Genomic DNA, 14,279 nt, shown 5'->3' on the forward strand with positions numbered 1-14,279 from the left:
TGAAAATGACGTGACATCTCTAGCTTTAACTTGTTGACACCCATTGTTTTTATTTATTTATTTTTTTTTGCTTTTCCAGAAGGGTCACCACGAGCTGCGAGAGTTACGTCAATTCCACTTCACCAGCTGGCCCGACCACGGTGTTCCTTGCTATGCCACCGGGCTGCTGGGTTTCATACGCCAGGTTAAGTTCCTCAACCCACCGGACGCTGGGCCCATCGTAGCGCACTGCAGGTATCGCTATATCGCTAACGCAAATTGGGCGGGCCGTCCCATCAACTGTCATTGTTCAAAATTCCTTTTTAATTTTTGTTTTTCATTTTTTGAATTATTATTCATTTAGTATGTTGTGTCAATCACAATTTCACATATAATCCTCGCAATTAATCACCATCCACGGTAAATTAAAAACGTTAAAACAAATGGAGAAATTGTTTATAAATCTATTTTTTTGTAAAGCTATATTTAACTTTCTTGAATTCTTTATTATTCATTTATCCATTTGATGTGTTGTGTCACAATTAATCTCAGATATAATCACAGTGATTAATCGCCATCAATGGGAGGCAATGAGTTTGAATGTGAAAAAATTTAACAACTCTTTGATGCTTGAATTTGCATTCAACAAATATATATCACAAACACTCGTGGGTAGAGTAGCCAAAAATTTTACTCAAGTAAGAGTAGCGTTACTGCAAAATAATATTACTCAAGTAAAAGTAAAAGTAGTCGTCCAAAAAATGTGCTCAAGTACAAGTAAAAAAGTATTTGGTGAAAAGAATACTCAAGTAATTAGTAACATTGTGAGTAAATGCTTATATTTTTGTCTGATTTTTTTTTCTGAGCACAAAGTTATCCATATGGACTGTTGTTATGATACTGTACAATTACCCATTACATAACCACATTAAACCAAAGAAATACAAAAAAAAATAGTTGAATTCCGACAAGAGAGGGAAAAAAAACATAAATAAAGCATTATTAGTCCAAAGAGCATGACTGCCTTCTGTTAGAGAAAATAGTTCCGAGTTTGAATAGTGAAGAGTTCCTTCATAATTGCTATTTTGAAATCAAAAGGATCATATCTCCAGTTTTCTTTGGTCAATTGGTGCCAAATAAAAACTGGGAGGGAGGTTAAAATCCGTGCTTTCGAGTCATGTTGAGGGCAGTGCTCTTTATCAAATACTTCATTTTTTACGGTGCTCTAAAGACACCATATGATTGAACAGACGGGGGTTGAAGACAGAACGGCAAGCTTGTATCTGATTGGTATCATGGAGTCATGTGATTATTGTCCCAACATCAACATGGGTGAAACATGGTAATATAACAAGGATCGCGATGCAGAAATTGCAGACATCAGGGAGTGGTCGAGATTTTCTTTTTGATATATTTGCCCTTTTAAACTTTTTTCATTTTTTTTTTCTCTGTTTGAATCGATTATTTATCATCTAAAATATGGTGGAAAATACGACAGCCACAAAAAATATATATATATATATACAACTAAGCGATAGTTATGAGGTAGATATCCGTGACTTATTTACGGACACTATTTTTTTCATTGTGACGTAATTTGTTTAAAGGTCTAAAATATGCGAGTGAATAATTTTTTAAGTCTTTTTTTTTTTTTTTAATATTAGACGTAAATTAATGATTCTAAGCTAAAAATGACAGACATTTCGAAGAATAAATATAATTGCTTACCTTCTTTTTATGGCTGGATTGAAACAAAAGCTGTTGCACAGTGTCTGTAAATGGGGCTCTCCAGGGTAAAACGGACTAATTAATAGTTCAATAGTCCAGGGCTTAATGCGCCACGAATCTGCTATGGCAGCATATCGACATATTGTTCTATCAAACACAACAGTTCTTTTGGCTTAAAATACAGCAGTTTATTTTAAAGAGGGGTGCGGGAGCAGAAACCGCATATTCAGCCTTGTCTGTTTTCGGCCTTATATACTAGTATATACACAGTGACCGAGGGGTTAGCACGTCCGCCTCACAGTTCTAAATGGTCAAGGGTTCAGTATTGGGCTGTGTCTTTCCTGTGTGCAGTTTGTTCTCCCTGCACCTGCGTGGGACTCTGGTTTCCTCCCACATCCCCAAAAACATGCGTGGTAGGCTGATTGAACACTCCAAATTGTCAGTTGGTATGAGTGTGTGCGTGAATGGTTGTTTGTCTCATTATGCCCTACCATTGGCTGGCCACCAATTAAGGCTGTACCCTGTATACTGCCCGTAGTTAGCTGGGATAGGCTCCTGCCCGTGTTGTTAATCTTACTTTAAAAAATTAATTACAGTTACAAATTACTTCCCCAAAAGGTAATTGCGTTAGTAACTCAGTTACCTGAATGTAAGAGTAATTAGTTAGTTATTTCTACTTGTAATGAGTTACCGGTGATAATTTTCATGTTGTTTTTTTTTCCCCTCAAAAAAAAAAAAAAAAAAAAAAAACACATAGGTCACACTATGTGAAGTTTAAAAGGTTTTTGGGACAATTGGCCCTAGCCCAATTCTTTACCCTAATTTACCCTTTACCCTGAATCAACCGTTAAAAGTTGTTGAAATTGTTCCCATTATTGCATTAGTTCCCTTCTGTCTACCTTTGACATGTGTAAGTTTTAAAACTGTTTCATCATTTAAAGATAGATTCAAGTCAAGATTTTGCCGATTTTAGGAGTATTTTAGATAAAAAGTTACTTAGATTCGCTAGGAAGGTTCTCTACAACAGAGCCTTCCTAAAAAGTCTACTGCTTTAAGATGGCGGCTGCTTACTAACGCATCTAGTTCCTATAGAGCCTACCCACGTACCACGTGCTCGCTGTATGGTTCCGCCCACTTGTCCGTCAAAACATAGTGTTAACCTGTTACGGCTACGTACATTTCTCCTATTTACGGCGTGTTTTTCTGCTCCTTAACATTAATAATCAAAATGGTGAAGGCGTGTGTGGCTGTTGGTTGCACTAACAGAGAAGATGGAAGGAGAGACTTGAAGTTTTACCGTATTCCGAGGGATCCAAAGAGGAGAGCGAAATGGACGGCTGCAATTCGACGTGAAAACTGGACACCAAAAAATCACCACGGACTATGTAGTAGTCATTTTATATCCGGTAAGATGCATTTAATATATATTTAGAGGGTTTTGGCCTGACAACCACAATTAAGATCATTGCTAGGCTAATCGCCGACAACATACGACGTAGTACGACATAGTTTCAAATTCAAGATGTTTGTGACTTCCCTTTCTTCCACCATCGTTATTTTTTGAATAATATTTAGCTGGTACCAAGTGAAAGAAACTGGCCTCGTCTAAGGGGCTGACAAATAACCACAATTAAGATCATTGCTAGGCTAATCGCCGACAACATACACGTATGTATGTAGTGAGAATGCTATCGCTAAACCATATAAACATTAAAAGCCTTAACTCCATTGACAAACGACATGAAATACATTAGACTTGACAGTGGATGTTAGCAATAACAAAAGATTTTGAATTGAAAATTTCGTAACTCACCTTTCCAAGCACAAGATAGATTCCTGCCGAATTTTCGTGGACGAGGACCTGTTTCACCCAACCAGCAACGAAGTATTTATAAGCCTCCAAGCTCTTGAAGTTTTTCATATTTTCGTGAGAATAGGCTGATTTAGTGTGGACAAGATAATTGTAAATATCTGCGTAGCAGATGTCAGGCAGACAGGGCGAAGACAGTGGGTCGAAAAACATCGATTTGGGCATCAAATATGGATCTGGCGACTGTATAGAACGAAGCTTTTCCTCATAACGCCTTTTATGCAACAGATCCAGTGAGTTTGCGGCATCAGAAAGCACCGGGTCTTCCATGAAATGCATTTTAAATTCCGCCATCAATTGAAAACAATGCTAATACAGAGTCAAAATGACGGACAAGTGGGCGGAACCATACAGCGAGCACGTGGTACGTGGGTAGGCTCTATACTGTACATGTTGCTAACACCGCAGTGTCTGTTATTTCGCATCCAGTTCTATATATATGTGATATATACCAATTCTACCATATCTACCATATCATGTGGGCGTAGTTTGTAGACTATCAGCTACAGTCAGGTATTGTCGGAGCCACCTAGCATCGTGTTTGCTTGGGGTCACAACTTTTTTCCCTCCTCCCCACTCCTGCTCTGCTCTGTCGTCTCGGTGAGTCCGTCTCCCTCGGACTTTTTTTGAGTCATTCCACCAATATAGTAACGCACACATTTCCAACCTCAGTAACGGTAACGGCGTTGCCAAGATGAGAAAAGTAATTAATTAGATTACTCACTACTGAAAAAAATAACGCCGTTAGTAACACCGTTATATTGTAGCGTCGTTATTAACAACATTGGCTCCAGCACCTCCTCGACCTTCGTGAGAATAAGCGGGATGGAAAATGAATGAATGAAAATACAAATTTTTTTTTTTTTTTTAATTAATAATATAATATATATATATACCGTAAATATGTATCTAAAATCTACAGAAAGTTACCCATAGAAGAACGAGCATCCCTGCACAATTTCTCCAGGAATTGCATTTTCAAGATTAGGCCATCCTACATTTACGTATATGGGTTCACAGTCATGACTAGGATGCGTCCCGCCCGAACAAAAATGATTTTGACAACCCTGTTGAGGTCGGCCTCTGTTTTTCATGTCTTGGTAACATCAATTTTGCTCAGTTTCCCCCCATTTTTTTTTTTTTTTTTTTTTTTTTACGCGCGTACACAATGTTGCCGAGTCGACATTAATCACTCAGGTGACAGGTAATCTACGGAGGCCCTGCCTCGCTCCCTCTTTTTTCTGCTCTGCTCCCTCCCTCCCTCCTCATCCATCCATCCATCGCTCAGAACGTGTGGCCTACACACTTGGCATTTGTTGTTAAAGTGTCCTTTGTGTGACAATCTGTGGCAGCAGAAATGTGACAAATCACCAGGGATCTAAACACAAAATTAAATTAGAAAAATTGTGAAATTGTTTTTTTTTTCGTGGGTGGGAGCGCTGGAATGGATAACTCATTGGCTGCCATTGACAGCGCTAGACATCTAATCCATTTGGACTGGGACTAACTAAAAAAAAAAAAAACTAAAAAAACTAACAACAAAAAAAAGCTAAAAAGGAAATATTCAGTTTTGTTTATTTTAATTATTTTTTTAAACAAATCTATTTTTTAAAAAAAGAGGAAAAAACAATTTCTCTTATTTGAATTCATTTTTATTTAAAAAAATATATTTTTTTAAAAATTGTATTCATCTTAATAAATTTTTTAAAAAGTAAACAAAAATACAGATTCCTCATTTTTACTCAAAATATTTGTTTAAATCTAACAAGAGGAAAATAACAGTAAATATTATCTTCATCATAATTTTTTATTGCTAATTAACTTTTAATTAATGGTAGCTAAAGAATTAATACCTGAGTTAATATTCTATTTTATAATATTTTATATTCTATTATAAATATATATATATATATATATATATATTTTTTTTTTTTTAATTTATTTGAAGCTGCCTTTTTAAGATTAAAAAAAAAAGATTCATAGCAGCCAATCAGTCTAAACAAACTTGTAAATTGGCACGCAAAGTTAAGGTCCTGGCCCTCAAAAATGTAGTTTTAAACCAAAAGCTGTTATGATTATTTGCTCACAGAACGGATTGAATGTGGAAATCAAGACTGTTTCTTTTGGTTTTCTCTTAGTGCGGGTGCAGGCCGGACAGGCTGCTTCATTGCTGTGGACATCATGTTGGACATGGCGGAGAACGAGGGTGTGGTAGACATCTTCAACTGCATCCGCGAGCTCAGATCGCAAAGAGTCAACATGGTACAGACTGAGGTGAGCAAACCACTAAAGTGGAGCCAAGATAAACGCTTTCAACTCAACTGGCAGACTTGGTGTTTTTTTTTCCAGCAAAGCCTCCTGAGACTTTTAGGAAGAGCCACTGATGAACGGCCAAAAATCTACCAAATGCCCTCTTTCTAAGCGAAACTGGTTTGAGGGGATGAATTTTCCAAAAATTAAAGGACTCTCTTAGAAATCGCCTAAAACACCTGCAAATGTCTGCTTTAAACCAAAATGTCAGGCACCGTTTGTGTTTTGGGGTATAGCTTGTGCAGACTTTTTTACGGATCTACTCATGATAAACATGTCTACCAAATTTCAAGTTGTTGTGTCAAAATTGTCTGAGAGGCTAAATTTTTGAATTCGTAAAGGACAACTGGAAAGGGCCTAAAAGACCAGGAAATATCCGCTTTGAACCTATTTGTGTCTTTCGAGGCATGGCTTCCAAAGACTTTTTTGTAAGTCCACTCATAATAGACATGTCTACCAAATTTCATTTTTCTAAGTCAAACTATTTTGATGGGCTAAATTTTCCAAAATATTAAAAGACCACATGAAATGGCGTACCGCACGTATGCTATTTTTAGACCGTGCATCGCATCGTAAAGCGGAAGTAAAACAGAAGTGGGACATTATAGACCCGCCCTCGTATAGAAACCATGTTAATTGTGCTACTTTTCTCCGGTAATCTTTCAAAAACGAACATGCCGATCACACATTGCTTTTTTGGAACTTGTAGAAACGACTCTAGACATAACAACATATGAAGGATGTTTTCTTCATACTTCCCGAAACCAAAAACTCTGAGGGAAAAAATGTGAAGAATGAATCAACTTGCGCGGACTTTTAACGCCAGCTCGGCAGTAAACATTTATGCAGTAAACATTTTGTTGGGTTGGCATTGTCTTTCAGAAGACAAAGAGGTAAGCCATTTTGATATTTTAACTTATTTTTTAGCGTGACATTGTCCAGTGCTGCTTCTGTCTGACAATGAACTGAAAAGAATTAAAATATCTGACTGCCACTGTTAACATTTTCTGTTGCAAAAAAAACACTTTAGTGAGGGGGGAGTGTAAATAGTTATAGAATTAAGATTTGTTATCAATAAAAAAATTTAAAGTGTTCGTTGGCTGTCACTGAGTAGCATTTGCGATCGCTACACAAAATACAAATTACCCCCAAGAACAGTCAGAGACGTTGAACAACCGGAGGATATAATATATAGGAAAGACAGGGCTGGTGGTAAAGGATAGCTTGTTGAATCAGGAGAATGTCATTGTCGTGAGAAAAAGGTGGAGAATGTCATTGTCGTAAGAAAAAGGTGTCGATAAAAGGCTAAGGCTATGCTTCGGTCGTTTTTTTTGTCTTTTTCAGCCCTCGACACTCAAGCTATCTCTTTAACTGAATATTTTTATGTTCTTCCACATCTTTGCCAGTGAATTTAGCACCAGGGACATCATTTTTGGAGAGAATTGGTTGGTTTAGCTCTGTAAACATCTCCTTCGTACACGATTTCCATTCATTTCCTATCGGGACAAACAGTCGTGTGTCCCCCCTTAGCAACAGTAGCTAACCTCATGAATATTAATGAACGGAAGTGACGTGTTGCTTGCGGTACGCCATTGACTAAAAGACCCTAAAATGTCCACTTTAAACCAAAATGGCTGACTTTCTCGTGCCTTTTCAGACATTGCTTCTTAAGACCTTTTTGTGTGTTTGCTCATCACTGACATGTCAACTGTATTTCGTGTTGTCAGACTGGTTTGAGGGGCTGAATTTTCCACATACAATAACACCAGGAAATTGTCAAAGAAGACACTAAAATCTCTGCTCTGAACAAAATTGTAAGATTACACATAGCTTGGATTACTTAGGGTTTTTTGTGGGTCAATATGTTAGAGAATTGCTTACCAAAGTCAAAATAGTTACATTTTCAAAAACATTTACAAAATGTAAATTCCATCCAAATGACCAATTATGTAGCATTTTGTGCAGTTTTGAATACAGCAAATCCCTAAAGAAACGACAGCTAACATGCTCCACATTTGCTAGCCACCACTCAAAATCTTTATCAAAGTCTATGAAGGACACCTGCAAATGGCTAAAAGGACTTAAAAATGTCAGCTTGAAAGCAAAATGCTCACCATCCGCTGGTGTGTGCAAATAGAAGCTGAGCTAATCCGTCGCTTTGGTACTTTATTTGAATCAATACGTACTTTAAACCCTTGACGTCACCTCCAGAGCACAACATGAGAGAACAAGCGTGCTGCTGAGTGACAGTCCTGAACAAATTGCCCGTGAATGGCGTGTGCCTGCGTGCCAGCGTTAACTGAGTGGGAGTCATTTGTGTCGGTGTCGAGGCTGCCGGATGCTTCTCTAATCCTCGTCTAAACTGCACAGAGCAATTAATCTTTTAAAAGGCAGAGGTGGAGGAGTGCGTTAGCAAGCGAGTGTGTGTGTGTTGGGTATTTGTGTCACGAGCGCAGACAATGGCCTGCGGCTGAAATGATTTTTAAAAGTCTCCCGTCCACCGGGGCCACAATCAAAATGCAGCTCGGCAAAGTTACGACAACAGATGCGCCGGTGTAAAGTGGGCCGAGAGGGCGGCGGCATTAACATGCGCTGTGCTGCTTCCGGCACAAAGAGCGCGCTTGATCCCGAGTGCGGAAACGTTGCAGCGTGCCTTCATTTTAATTCACTGCTAAAGCCTGCGAAGGAGAGCCGACAATGACTTGCAAAAATCATTCACAGCACTTCCTTTTTGAAGGACCGCTGGAAGTGGACGAACTAACCATAAATTGGATGGTTTGACAAACAAAATGGGACATTTCTAGTGTGTTTTCAGGCATGACTTCTTGAGATATACTGTATGATGGGTCTACTTATGATGAACATATCTACCAAACAGCATATTGCTTTGTCAAACTGTTGAGGTGGTTGCAGCTCAACGTTGCATTCGTAGGAAGAATTGACGGAGAATAAGTTGTCTTTTAGCCAAAACTTGGCGTATTTAATTTCCATTGACATGCGGATACATCCTCTCTCATTGCTGTCTTCACAGGCAATCCCACAAATCAAAGTCATCAAAGTCAAACAAGAAAAAGTAATAAAAGTAGCACTTTAGACAATTAAGTCCCATCCTGCCATCTTGTGGCGAAAAATTAATATGTCAATAATAACATGCAATAGGAACATTATTTCAACATCAACTGAGGTCACATTTATGAATAAAAAACATTTCCTCCACCATTTCTCTCAACACCCACACTTGTTCTCATGTTGATGGCCTTTTTAACGACCAAATGAACTTTTAAATTTCAAATTCCAAAAATAACACTGTCAAACTTCTTCAATTTTAACTTTGTTACAGGTTTTGTCCTGATATCAGCTATCATGTCATCCGTTGTCAATCAGGTAGCACTCCGCATCTCCTCTTTTGAGTGCGACTCCACTGCACCGGGTACCATCTGCCAACTCGACGCTGTGGTTCTCTGGTTTGAACGTCTCCTGGAAGCTTTTGAACTTGGTCACGTCAGTGATTATATGAGATGTCGCTCCCGTGTCCACCATCAGACCTCGTTCCCGGATGCTGTGTGTATCCTGCCGCCTGGTGTCGGGCTGTTCATCTCTCACCTTGAACGCGAAGTCAGGATCTCCATCTTCAGCAATTTTTCTCGCTCCGTCCGGATTTTCCTTGCGTCTGCAAGTGGTGTCTTTGTGCGTGTCCATTTTGCACCGACTACACCATGTCTTTTGTCGACATGATTTTGCACGGTGGCCTTTGATCCCACATTTGAAGCACACCAACTCTGTGTCGTCTTTGATCCGGTCACGAGCGTTTGCTTTTGTGGCTTGCTTTGAAGCTCTTGCGTGAGTCTTCATCACTCTGTCGCTTGATTCTGCTGCATTTAATTTTTCCGTTTCTTCAAAACTTCGGAGTTTGGTTTTGAATTCTGCAAATGTCATGTTCTCCTCGGTATGCGCCACATGAATTGTAAATGGTTTGTAATTTTCTGGTAGCCCCTTCAAGACCATTGCGATAAGTAGACCATCTGCCATTGTTTCACCTGCATTTCGCAATGCTGTGATGGCGGTCTCAGCTCTTATTATGTAGCCCACTATGCTTTCTTCGGTTCCCTTTTGAAGAGATGTTAGCATGGTGTACAAATTTATAATCCTGGGTTTTCCCTTCCCAGCATAATATTCTCTTAATATTTTCAGAGCTTTTCTTCCGTCATTTGGCGCATCTCTCATTATTAACGAAAGGTTTTTATCATCAAGAAGTTGTATCATTTCAGCATACGCGTCCCCATTTTTCATTTCATCATTTTCTCTCTCTGCTTCAGTGGTTGGTCCTACCAGCACTGTCTTCTTTAGCCCGATAAGATGAAAATGTACCACCATTTTAGTTTCCCAGAGTTCATATTTAGCTTCTTCTCCGTCAAATGCCAGTCGAGGTAACCTACTTGTTCCTCGTGGATCCATGTTGCTTGTTAGCTTTTTCCGCTAATCAGCATTCCGTGAGCACGCTGTCCTTCGCGACCTTCTACACGGTGGAAACTGACTTTACCTTGGAATGACTCCTGGGCCCATAACCTGTTGAGGTGGTTGCAGCTCAACGTTGCATTCGTAGGAAGAATTGACGGAGAATAAGTTGTCTTTTAGCCAAAACTTGGCGTATTTAATTTCCATTGACATGCGGATACATCCTCTCTCATTGCTGTCTTCACAGGCAATCCCACAAATCAAAGTCATCAAAGTCAAACAAGAAGAAGTAATAAAAGTAGCACTTTAGACAATTAAGTCCCATCCTGCCATCTTGTGGCGAAAAATTAATATGTCAATAATAACATGCAATAGGAACATTATTTCAACATCAACTGAGGACACATTTATGAATACAAAACATTTCCTCCACCATTTCTCTCAACACAAACTGGTTTGAGGAGCTTCATTTTTCAAATATTAAAGGATTCTCCTGATCATGATCTCACATGTCTGGCTTCAAACCCAAATAGCAGACATCCTGTGGGTTTTGAGGAATGGCTTGTTGAGACTTTTTTGTGGATCTACTCAAGATGGACATGTCTGTCAAATAGAAAACAGCCAAGACAAACTGGTTTAAATTTTCCAAATATTAAAGGACCACTGGAAATCCCTAAAAAGTCCCTTGAATGTCTACTTCAAACTAAAATGACAGACATCCTATACATTTTGGGGCATAGTTTTGTTACTTTTTTGTGGACCTACTCATGAAGGACATATGTACCAATTTTCATAATGTGAAGTCAAACTGCTGAATTTTCCAAATATAAAGGGATCACTGAAAACTGCCTAAAATACCTTAAAGTGTCAACTGTGAATCAAAATGGAAGAATACTTGTGTATTAAGGCATGACTTCCTAAGACTTTTTTTATGGGTCGAGTCATGCTAGAAATGTCTCCCAAATTTTTTGTTTTCCAAGTCAAATGTGCTTTGGGTGCTGAACTATCATTACATTCCAATGGGCACAACTGAGCCAATTCAATGAAAAAATGCCTACTTTGAACAAAAATTGTAGACTTAACATGTCTTTTTGGGCATGGCTTCTTTCAACCTTTTTGTGGATCTACTCACGATAGACACGTCTACCAAATTTCATGACCCCAATTGAAGTTCCGTGTGTATGATCTTAAACAGGAGCAGTACGTGTTTGTCCATGACGCCATCCTGGAGGCGTGCCTTTGCGGCAACACCGCCATCCCCGTATGTGACTTCCGCGCTATCTACTATAACATCAGCAGGTTGGACCCTCAGACCAACTCCAGTCAGATTAAAGACGAGTTCCAGGTGAGGACCTTGGAGACATCTTTCCAGATATACAGTATCGCAAGACCTTCAGTATTATTTCTAAGCAATCTTCTGCTTCTTTTCTTCCAGACCCTAAACATAGTGACCCCTAGAGTGCGGCCGGAGGATTGCAGCGTCGGTCTCCTGCCCCGAAACCACGACAAGAATCGGAGCATGGATGTTCTGTCTGCCGACCGCTGCCTACCTTTTCTAATCTCCGTCGACGGCGAGAGCTCCAACTACATTAATGCAGCACTCATGGATGTACGCAAGTCATTGACACGACTAGTGTTGCACCGATACCATTTTTTGCTCCTAATACTGTATTGATAACATATCTTTTTAAATAATTTATTTTCCTTTTAATATTATATTACTGCATACTCACTTGGATGTAAAGTCATTGTTATAATGTCTAGGCCAGACACTGCTTTAACTCATTGTCTGTCATTGACCGAGGTGGGTTGAGTAGCCAAAAATTGGACTCAAGTAAGAGTAGCGTCTTTAAAATAATATTACTCAAGTAAAAGTAGAAGTAGTCATCCAAAAAATGTACTCAAGTACAAGTGAAAAAAGTATCCAGTGAAAAGAATACTCAGTAACCTTGTGAGTAACTGCTTATTTTTGTTTTCCTTTTATTTCTGAGCAAAAACGTATCTATATGAACTGTTGTTATAATGATAGTGTACAATAACCCATTACATAACCACACTAAGCCAAAGGGGGAAAAAAAAAAAATTTTTTAATTCCGGTGAGGGGAAAAAAAAGACAGAAATGAAGCATTATTCGTCCAAAGAGCATGAGCGCCCTCAAGTTGACAAAATAGTTCTTAGTTTGAATAGTGAATAGTTCCTTCCACTTTTCTTGCTGCTTCGCTACTGTGCAGACGTCTCTCTGCTTTGCTCCTGCTTCTCAAGCTTCAATCATCTTTTTAATCATTTTTAAACACCTCTAAATTACTCAGGAGGTCTTGGAATTATCTTTTAATCATGTTTATATTCAAACAAAGGCTTTTTGAGCATTTTTGAGCCTTTTAAAGTGCTTTTTTGTCGTTACTGGAACACAAGTCTGCCTTATCGGAGCTGAGGAATTCGGCTAACGAAAGCTAAGTAGCAGCAACATGCCTCCCCTGTCAATGGATGATTACCACAAACTGCTCCAGAAGATAGCAGTACTGGAAACAAAAATCTACCGGCTTGAAGTGAATATGGAGGTAAACGGACAGCTCGGGAATGAAACCACTCTGCCGATCTCCCAAAACAGCGAGTGGGAGCGGACCCATAGAATGCAAACAAACACCATCGAGACTCAACGGGACCCTGGCAGAACCCAGCACTGGCAGATTTACGATGAAAAGGAATGGCCACCTCTGCAGAAGAATGCGTCATCTACTCCGGCACCAGAAGGAAAATTATCACAGATCAAGGCAACAACAAAGGCTCAAAGCAAAGTGCCTCAAGCTGCTGGAATTCTACTGGAAAATAGATTTACGCCACTCTCCGAGACTCCTGACCCAGGGAAAGTTGGAACACCCAGCTCGAAAGAGAGGTACGATGCTAATGCATGTGCTAGCAGGCTACAGAGAAAGCGACCCAATGGGCCCCGCACTCTGATAGTGGGCGACTTTGCTGTGAATGGGATGAAACACTTTTGTAGCAACAATACCAGAGTATGTTGTTTAAACAAAGCTACGGTGTCTGTTATCTCTGAACGTATCCTGAGCATTGCTGCTCAGCATCCAACAGCCACTAGTCTGATAATACACACAGGAGCCCTCGATATTGCGAAGCAAAAATCAGAGCTTTTAAAGCAAGACTTCACTGAACTGATAAACAAAGTCGGAACTTTAAATACTGAGGTGTTTTTCAGTGGACCCATACCCGCGCCCAGGCTGGGGGATGAAAGTTTCAGCAGAGTGATGATGCTTAACAAATGGCTCAAAGCAACATGCGCTGGACAATCGATGTACTTCATTGACAATTTCAACATATTTTCAGGGCGCAGGCACCTCTTTAAGAACGATGGCCTTCACCTAAATAAGTCAGGAGTGCGGTTACTAAGCAGCAGCATGTTTTATCTCTTGAGGCACAGACAGTCTGCTTATCTCGAGGAAAGGAGGCAAGCTGTCCCAAAACATCGGATAAACATGATGGCTGGGATGAGTGCTGAATCAGACAGTGTGCACGCAGGATCAATCTCTCCTCCAAAAATGGAGCCGATAGTCGCTGAAGGGGAAGTGACTAAGCTAGCCCCGCCAGGCTGTGACCAACCCTCCTCTGCTGAGGCTCCACTGCCTCAACGGAAGGAGACCCTGGTAGCAGGTGATCGACCCCCTTCAGACGAGACTCAAGAAGTGGCTCCATCAGCTCAACAGGAGGAGAACGACCCGACCGTGCAATCCTCTGCTGTCGAGGCCCCATCCAGCACCAAATCCTCGCACTCCAAGACGCCACCATGCCGCCGACTCCAGGCTAAGGCCCCATCCAGCCCCAAATCCTCACACTCCAAGACGCCACCACGCCGCAGACTCCAGGATAAGGCCCCATCCAGCACCAAATCCTCACACTCCAAGACGCCACCACTCCTCCGACT

The 14,279-nt window shown here is 40.0% G+C and overlaps 1 protein-coding gene across 5 annotated transcripts in view; it reads left to right on the plus strand.

The window, feature by feature from the left end:
* ptprt (protein tyrosine phosphatase receptor type T) overlaps positions 1-14,279 on the plus strand; it is a 262,227-nt gene that overhangs the window by 225,282 nt on the left and 22,666 nt on the right. For all 5 annotated transcript variants that reach the window (XM_057846399.1, XM_057846400.1, XM_057846401.1 and 2 more), the window contains 4 exons: positions 80-234; positions 5,716-5,851; positions 11,538-11,687; positions 11,778-11,951. In XM_057846399.1, coding sequence (XP_057702382.1) covers positions 80-234; positions 5,716-5,851; positions 11,538-11,687; positions 11,778-11,951 — 615 coding nt within the window. The remainder of the gene's footprint in view (positions 1-79; positions 235-5,715; positions 5,852-11,537; positions 11,688-11,777; positions 11,952-14,279) is intronic.

Source organism: Corythoichthys intestinalis, chromosome 9 (genome assembly GCF_030265065.1).
Source record: "Corythoichthys intestinalis isolate RoL2023-P3 chromosome 9, ASM3026506v1, whole genome shotgun sequence".
Taxonomy (NCBI): Eukaryota; Metazoa; Chordata; class Actinopteri; order Syngnathiformes; family Syngnathidae; genus Corythoichthys; species Corythoichthys intestinalis.